The sequence below is a fragment of the Mytilus californianus genome, unplaced genomic scaffold, assembly GCF_021869535.1.
Source record: "Mytilus californianus isolate M0D057914Y unplaced genomic scaffold, xbMytCali1.0.p SCAF_8, whole genome shotgun sequence".
NCBI lineage: Eukaryota > Metazoa > Mollusca > Bivalvia > Mytilida > Mytilidae > Mytilus > Mytilus californianus.
Genome location: NW_026262734.1, coordinates 25,312,598 through 25,322,096, shown reverse-complemented (window position 1 = coordinate 25,322,096; position 9,499 = coordinate 25,312,598). Strand labels below are relative to the sequence as shown.

Sequence of the window (9,499 nt, the reverse complement as noted above, 5' to 3'; positions counted from 1 at the left end):
CGCATGATTTTAAGTTGTTTTTATCAGGTATGTGTTTTTTTTTTATATTTTCTTCTGCTTTGACTCGATCTGATGAGTTAGGCTCTTTTTAACTGATTTTTATAGTTTGTTCTTATGTTGTACTGTTCCACTACTGTCCCAGAGTAGGGGGAGGATTTGCATCAACAAACTAGTTTAACCCCGCAACATTATGTATGTGCCTGTCCCAAGTCAGGAGTCTGTAATTCAGTGGTTGGCGTTTGTTGCTGTTTATCATATTTGCTTTTTGTTCATTGTTTTTGTACATAAATCAGGCCGTTAGTTTTCTCGTTTGAATTAATTTACATTTGTCATTGCGGGGCCTATTATAGCTGAATATGCGTAATGGGTATTCCTCATTGTTGAAGGCCATATGATGACCTATAGTTTTACATTTTTATTCTAGTTTGGACATTTTATATCAATTTAAGAAGTACCAATGACAAACAATTAAGTTCACTGTATCATTTCTGACTTAATACAACATGCATTTTCGACATTTTTAAACTATAGATATGTGACTTTCATCTACACATATTAATTTGAAGGTGTTTTGCAAATCTGACAACCCACACCCTCCAACACAGTATTTTACAAACTATAAACATCAATATTTACATTTTCATTTCCGTCATTAGTTGCATTCATAGCGCAATAACTGTTTACCCTTATCGTGTCCTTAAAATCAGAAATCGCCCAAACGTGTCAGATTTTTATCTTGCCTAAACGTGTCTAACAATTTCTTTCCGCCCAAATGTGTCCACTTTAAAACACCAAAATGTCTCAACACGTAGAGCAATAATATGTCCAATGTGACGTCAATACTAAGTACGACAAAGAAACTCGATTTAAAACTTCTGTTTGACTAGAGTCCAAAGACACAAACAGGATAATAAAAAAATACATACAATTGTTTTTACAAGGAATCTTGACATAGTGAAAATCTGAATGTTACAGAAAATACTTGACAAATAAAAGCTCAAACTTTAAAAACCTACAAAGTGTTTTTATTACGACACAAATTTAATCAATTTAACGAAAACGTAAGCCAAAGACCATCTGATAACTGATTTTAAAGAACATGCATACCCTCGTTTATTAACGAATCATAACTCGATGGACACATTTGGGCATTTTAAAGTATGGAGAATTAGGAGTTGAATAAATAATTCGTTTTTTTCGTCCTTCACAAGATAGACATGTTTGGGCGCATTGTGGCGTCATAATGGCACATTTGGGGAATTGGACACGTTCGATAGAAGGATATGTTTCTGAGTGTAACACATTTATAAACAACCTTCAAAGGAAGGTACTGTTCAACAAGTTCTTTTTTTTTATTGTCAAACAAATAGTAATTGTTCATATATTAAGATTGAGACTCTTTGATAAAAAGTTGTTCGTTGTTAGATTTGACCGTTCTTACACCTTTGAGTCTATGTCAAAAGTGGAAAAATTATGTTCCATCCACAATGTCCCGAAAGTTAAATAATTTTGACCTTGAAGCCATAGGTAGTAATAATATGCCTCACTCCCTCTGAAAGTTATACACCTCCATGTAAAATGTACTTATTTGCTTGGTTTTTTATGTTTTTCAGGGTTTTGTGTTTGATTCTTTTTTTCTTTGTTTCTGTGTTTTTTTATTTCGTTTTTGTTTGATTTGTTGTAAAAGGAGAACGTAACACGAACATGAAATCAGGAAACTAATGTTTTAATCAGAACACATTATAGAATACATATTGCTACAGAAAAATGTATACTAAAATGTTATGTTTGTGTCTTTTACGGAGAGTGGGGGTGGTTCAATCTTGTCGTTATTCGATTTGAAAAGATAACACATCAATTCTTGCGATTATCTTATCTGATTATTTTATACTTCCTTCAATGTAAGTAATTTTTGATGGTTTTGTTTGTGTACTTTTGGGGTTTTGCAGCTTTTATGTGTTAGAACTGTTTCAACAATTATACATATATTCTTTGTAGCGAACAACATTGCTTTTTTGATCCACTGCTAGTTTATAAAACAATGGTATAAACCACTCAACCAGTGCGATCCAATGTGTACAAGAAGAAATGTATATAACCTGGAACACCTGCAGGTTCTATATTATTTAACGAAATGCATATAACCTGGAACACCTGAAGGTTCTATTTTATTTAACGAAATGCATACATACAACATGTACAATAGGAAATGCAGATAAAATAGGATACCTGGCAGTTTTATTTTATTAACTGAAATTCATGCACACTATTCAAACAGTTAACTGAAGAAACTGAAGTTAGAATTAATCCAATTTATCACGACATATAAATGCTTGCAATGATGAAAAAGGAAAAAAAAAACCAGCATGCACGGGTGATACAGATGACTTAAGAAAGATTTTAAGAAACCTTTCTTTTTAAAAAAAAAGTCGAATAGGTACAGTTATCAATATCATAAGTGTCAAATTTCAATTTATTGCAATGGAAACAAAATCCAGCCCGAAAATGTATCATACGTTTTGCCGTCTACGACTCCGTCTCCTATGTTCCCCGTTCTTATCAATACATGGTCACCTTGGTTTACCTATTATAAAAAAGGGCATAACATTAATATTAGAATTGCTTGAACATATATGAGCATAATAAACTTTAAACTACGAAAAAAGGAAAATAATTTATAATAGGGAATAAGTAAAAACATTAAATAAAATTATGAAGAATATTCGTTGCTAACAATTTACACTTAGTTTTCGACATTTTTTGGTATTCTTGCAGTTTTTATATACATTTAAAAAAACTGTAATATATCAACATTTTGATCTACTTTATGTTAGGCAAAAAACTGTAGTTTTTGTCTTGCCTCTGTACCTATCCTAAATTTTCAGGCATGCCATAACACAATGCATGGACGTTTTGGGAAATCGCCTTCACAGTGAAGATATCTTGTATTCTATATATAAAAGAGACAAAAGATACCAAAGGGACATAATATATATATTTTACTGTCGAGAGTGGAGAAATATCATATATCACGAGATATATGGTGGCGGAATCTGTGATCAATAATCTGTAAAATGTTGTGTTCTGTCTACGTGACGTCATCAGACATGGTCGCTATTTTTCGTGTCGACACAATAGGAAATTCAGAGGACAGCGTAAGAATCTTATGTCATAATCGAATTATGACCAATGAAAGACTGAGATCTAACAAACCACGCGTTGATTATAAAAATTTAACCAACTTGTTGGGAAAGGTATCAATCGAGTAAGAATTAGACAAATTTATATATAAATATATAATGTTCATGAATGAAGAGCTGCATGAAACTTGTTCAAAAATAAAGCCAAGGTATTCGATAAAACTGGTGCTAATTATACGGGGTCGTGTTTAAGAAGTTAATGGAGCTTTGAAGTGACGAACCACAATTAACGAACTGTTCCTTTGCGTTTGGTTGTGTCATGTGTGTGTATGATTTTTGGGGGCCAAGAAACAATGCACCATATCCTGTTTCTTTCATTGCTCTGAATTTATGATTAATGTGTTTTTATCTTCAAACTAAATGTTTACGAAGATATTATGTTTTATATATCGTTTACTGCTTTTTGTAATCACTACACAAAATCACGAGAAAGAAAATAGTTTTCTGACGTCAATATTTATTTCGCGATGGTATAAGTTTTGAAAAAGAGAGCAGTATTTTTTTCTTATTTAATCAAATAAACTCTTAAGATGTATACAAGTAAATCAATTATATCATATCCAGATGTACTACGAAGTCGGATAACTTAAATAACTGTTTGGAAAATATTTTAATATTTGTTTTAGCATGAAATATTTTGGAAAAATATATAACAACACTACAAATCCAGTTATAGTTCGCGTGACCCAAACGGCTATGTGAGCTTTGTGGGCCCCGTCGTTATAAACTTTGCAAAACATCTTCTATTTTTAATATACTCGGCCAAATATCATCAAACGTTACCTGAATGTTTCATAGGGAATTTAGTTTTACATGTATATCAGGGGATTTGAGCCATCAACAAACATGGTCACTGTTTCTAAAAAGAACACTTAGTGTAAAATGCATTTGTTTACTTATATCTCAAAAACTAAAGCAGCAAGAGCAAAACTCACTTAGGGTGAAATGATCAGCAGATCAAGTTCTGCCAGAAATGTTTTAGGAAATCGGAAAAACCCAATTTAGAGTAAATGTCCCTGAAATGTCCTTTTTTCAGCAAATTTCAAAATGTTTAGTTATTATAATGAATAATATTATAGACAAAGAGGAACTTGAATAGTGAATATTACCAGAACAATAAGATCTATGAAGAAGTCAACATAACCGATATCGTCAATTAACCCATTAGAGGAGTTAATGCCCCTGAGTTACGATTTTAGCTTTTCTGAGTTTATTGTAGAAACTACAGTAGATAGAGAGAAACTGTAACTATCAAAGATGTTTAGCACAATAAGATAACCTTTTCAAATGACAAGGCAAACACACACACACATAAATATATATCATTAATAAAAAATAGTGTATGTGAATAAACTCATCATAGATACCAGGATGAAATTTTGTATCTTTCGTCTACAAAAGAAGTTATATGAAGTATATTCAGTTTACAAAGGTCTGATTACCTTTAGTACAACAGTTTGAGTACCACTGCCATAGTCACTACCGTTAGCTGTGTCCACTTTGGAATAAGCATAGGGAGTGCCATTAACAATCAATTCTGTTGACTCCCAGTGTCCATCTCCTACTGATACTGTCCAAGTAAATACATAGATACCAGCCATGGGAACAACAAATACACCATCGCCTTTATTGTATGAGGAAGTTGTATCCAGTATAACCTATAGAAAATGTGTTCAAAAGGAATATTGAAAGTAATAATTGTACTTATGAATATTTAGAGCAGTACAAATTAAAGCATTTGAGAATTCTATTTTGAAGAATAAATGAAAATCCTTATAACAAATGCCAATTTATGAATCACCGCTTATGGCTAAACTATTTCTGCAGATATAAGACGATATATTCGAACTATCAAGATTTTCTGAATTCTTCAAATAAAATGTATCCAAATCCACTCACTCCTAAGCCCAACATTAAGAATGACTAATGTTCGTTCAACATAAGACCTTCACATAAGAAAATTTAGCAAGGCAATGTTCATAACAAAAATAATAAACGGGACAGCTATCCTTTGTCATTGTTTGTGAACCTTTCATTGGGTAAATATTTTCTTGCTGATTAGATATACACGCGTTTGCAGTGGTAGCTTACACTTCGATGATCGTCATATTGACATAATTTAAAGGCAGTGAAAGACTTATGCAATGATTTCTTTATGCAGAATAAGTATTTCTGGACTAACCTTCAACACGTACACACGAGATAAAAATTACACGAATATCAGATGAATGAATGTCTAGTAAATTTTAGTGTACTGCATAAACCAACCTTTACTGATAGAACATTCAACATAAGATAATGTGTTAATTATAAATTAAATAGGTAAATTAATGTATGTTAACTTTTTTTATATTACCTTTCAGTTCCATGGTGTATAACAGATAAAAATGTCAACTGTGCAAATAAATTGATTTACCTTGTTGAATACAACTGCTGCATGATGGCCTAGTCCAGTTTTATGTGTTGTTAGTTGCGTTGAAAATGCAACTTCATTTGGAGAATTCTGTCTCTTCTGAACTGGTACATGTCATATGAAAACAAACTTAAATTTGGCATTCACATACACAATTGGCTAATATTATACGCTTTCCTTTTGAAATTTGATATTTTAACTAACCTGTATAAATCGAAAAATTCTCGAGGAAAAAAATAAAATAAACATTAATAAATAAATAACAAACAATCAGGCGCAAAAAACAAACATGATACTGAACTTCAATAGTAAACAATTGCTTCAAAAAGAAAAGATGAGTTTCAAATATTATATGTTTTCCTGTTCGGCGGGCCAAATTATAATATTGCTATTTCATTCTAGATCTTATTTCATAATTCTCCGTAACTGTATAAAAAATATTATTGATATGAGTAAACATTTACGGAAACTCAAATTCTATTCAAAGTAGATTGGGTGTCTTTTTCTGAGCATTCCTTCTGGGCATGTTGCAAACACACTTTTTTGGTTTAAAAATATTTTTACTCAGTACCATTCAATATACACATGTACAACAGAAACATCTAAAACTTGATATTTAAACATTAAACTATCATAAGGCCCGTGAACCCTTATTTGTATTTGATATTTGGAAGTATTTATGAAAAGCAATTCACTCATTGAATTTTAACCAAGAAAAATCTGTCGTCAAACACTTAGACACCACAGCTACCTTAAAAATAATTAAACGCTCGTGACTCCAAAAATCATTTGATTCCATTTCACAAATTCCCAAAACAGCGGTATTTTAAGTAAAAAAAAATGACTAATCAAACGTTTTAATAATCCGCTATTCGACTTCAGCAGTAAAGTTATTGTTACATTATTTAATCCAAACCTTTCATAGATGTACATTCGGTAATTTCCAAATTCAGTCTTCTAATATCAGTTTGAAGTTCCTTGATAACAGACTGTTGTCTGTCGAGAATGATCTCCAGTCTCTGCAGACGTGTTTCTGTGTGTTTGGCTTCTTCCTGCGACAGTACTCGACTTGTTGGCAAAAGAAATATAATCGTTAAGTAAATCGGAGGGATATTTGTATTCATTTTACATTAGCATTCACGTATGATTCAAAATTAAATGTTCTTATCTTGAGTGAGACATTCATGTAAGGTTATAAGCTTATCATTAAGGCAAGGTGAACTGATTTGCTCACGCTACACTTTAATGTTAATCTAGATGTGTTAAATATTCGAAAAACTAGCCGTTACCTCCTTCAGAAGATTGTTAGCCATCATAAGAAAATCTTAAGCCAATGTTGGATATTTTCGATGTGCTCATATACATTGTACTGTACAAGTTTTATTTTTAGAATCTAACTTGTATGTTACACATTGCTGTATGCCATATGGTGACTTCTAAATGCTCATTATATACTTTCTAGTCAAATTTTATTGTAGAGTCGAGGTCTCGTTTGATTTTTAGAAACACAGAATATGATACACATTAAAGAAGTCGGTGACAGGTTTGCATGTATCTATTAAGAAATAATAAGCCGGAAATACAATAAATCAATATTTCAAATAAAGGGGATAAATATACAAAACATACTTTTTGTACAAAATTCTGAAGGATCTTAACTTTATATTGTCATGTGTTGATCCTTCTTGAAAGAGATGACTTGTCTTCGATTTTACTTTAAGCGCAAGTGCAATTAATATACTGACAGTCGCATTACAGTCAAAAAATGAAAGTGATTAAATGCAACCAACAAGCCTTCTTTCTTTACATTCATTTACATTCACAAAGTCTTTTATTTCTTGTAATGTTAATATTGAAATTACAGATAAAATGATATACGAAAAGTCGAAAGAGTTTGTTCATGATGGCTTTTACTGTACATATAGAAATATCACAGTTTCGACCTCAAAATTCCAATTTAAAGCATGAATCCCTCCTGTATCATTTCCTTTACAATTTTAACATTTTCATGAATTTATGCCTCCATCATGATGTTGACTGCATTCAATTTACTAACGTAGGACAACTGAAAAGCTCTTCATTTGCAGATGGCGGTATTTTTGGCAACTATATGAGTTGTTAGGTGTGGCCTTTAAATTAGCAATTAGCGTAATGTGGTCAGTAGATGATGTAAAAAAACTTCCTTAACACTAAAAAAAGGACAGTAAGGTGGGTGCATCAAAATGATATTTAATGTCACTCAATTACCAAGTTTTGTGAGCTTTAAAACTGCTCTCGCGCACTGTCAATAAATCGACGCACACTCTCCACCGTTGTATTAAAGCCAGTATTGGTATAAACAACAAACTCATACAAATAAATATTTTGAATTAGCAAACTGAAACTGCAGCCGTTTTACTTAGAGTTGATTTCCAGTACATCATACTAAGGGTTTCTCTTCATCAGACTCATAATTTATTTCTGGATTAGCGTTATCATTTCCATTTTCGTGACTCCGGGTATTTCTGCTTTATAATCATAAATTTAAAAGAAGATCTCTAAATTTTTCCAATATTTAGCAAGTCGATTTTTATAATCATTACTGGACCTTTTTTTTTAAATTTTATTCCACTTACAGCGAAAGATAGTTTTTTTTAATTCGATTGACACCTCTGGTTGAGCACCTTCTTGTTATCCGTTCTACTACTAACTCTTTTTTGCGAGTCTTCTGCCAATTTTTATAAAAAGCTTGCTTCCTTATCGTTATAAACATTTATGGTTTTTAAAGTTCCAATCATATCCCCTCCGGTTTGTCTGTATTCTAATGTTGGTAAGCCTATTTTTTTTTAAGTCTCTCTAGGTAACTGAGATCTTTAATTTGAGGCCTGGTAGTTGTGTACTTACCCAATTTGTGCTCCTTCTATCTTATCAATATGTTTTTTTTCCATCATTCGGTGACCAAAGTGAACAAGCTTAGTCCAAGTGTGTTCTGACCAAAATTTTATATAATGGTAAGAATGTATCAGTGCTCAGATACATTAAATGTTCTCCTGAGAACCACAACGATCGAGATAGCTTTGTTGACTTATTTACTTAATATGTGATTTTCAAATGTAAGTTATGAATCCACTAAAACTCCGATATACGTTTTCTCTTTCATTTTGTAATTGTTTGGTCAATAATACATTAGAATTAAGTTTGTCATAATTGTTTGCCTTTCTGCATAAGTTTATGTGCTTAGATTTTTTTTCTTCATTTTAGTAGTTATTTATTACGTTATGTGTCTATGTTTTTCAGATCGTTTTGGAGAATAATTCTTTCGCTTGGATCTTTGATTATTCTAAACATCTTTGTATCCTCCGCAAATAGGTAAGCATCCGAGTTTAAATTGTCAGGTAGATCGTTCATATATAGTACATACAGTAGAGGACCCAACACTGTTCCTTTCAAGTTGGGAATCCCAGATGCTACATTCTTCCCCATGAACAATTTACCGTGTAAAAAGCTTGTGATCAGGCTAGTGTGTGGTCTTCAATTAATCGGTTCTCAACTAAAATTTAAAATTCTCACGAACGATTATTTAAATGAATTGTATGAAATGACATAGAAATAGCATTTTTATTGTGTAAAATTCTAATTTTGTTAAATTTTATAAAATATGTGTTGCATTTCTTTTTTAAGTTTCATTTTTGTTACTACGGCATATAGTTCATGCATTAATGCTATTTCCAAGTTAGTTTCTTATATTTCGTTCACGAATATTTATTCAAGAATGTGAAACTGAAAACGGGAATACTTTTTTATTTTCTTACATTTCGTTCACGATGATAACTTCCTTAGCATAATTAAATTTAAAAGAAAACAAAAAAATGACAGATTTTGGAAAAAAGGGGGAGGGCTAAAAGAA

At 31.6% G+C, this 9,499-nt stretch overlaps 1 protein-coding gene across 1 annotated transcript; it reads right to left on the bottom strand.

Moving 5' to 3' along the window:
* Positions 1-2,473: 2,473 nt before the first annotated feature.
* Positions 2,474-6,737, bottom strand: LOC127711961 (cerebellin-3-like). The gene is made up of 4 exons (XM_052218116.1): positions 6,530-6,737; positions 5,617-5,729; positions 4,643-4,858; positions 2,474-2,584 (listed from the first exon to the last, which is right to left on the bottom strand). The coding sequence occupies exons 1-4, from the start codon at positions 6,735-6,737 to the stop codon at positions 2,474-2,476; spliced, it is 648 nt and encodes a 215-aa protein (XP_052074076.1).
* Between the last annotated feature and the right edge of the window lie 2,762 nt (positions 6,738-9,499).

What these genes read in the sequence shown, in the direction of transcription:
- LOC127711961 (XM_052218116.1), bottom strand. Translation starts at nt 6,737, where the DNA reads ATGAATACAAATATCCCTCCGATTTACTTAACGATTATATTTCTTTTG. An exon ending in CGAATGTACATCTATGAAAG is followed by an intron (nt 5,730 to 6,529) that starts GTTTGGATTAAA and finishes TTGTTTTCATAT; the next exon opens with GACATGTACCAGTTCAGAAG. An exon ending in CAGCAGTTGTATTCAACAAG is followed by an intron (nt 4,859 to 5,616) that starts GTAAATCAATTT and finishes CATTTTCTATAG; the next exon opens with GTTATACTGGATACAACTTC.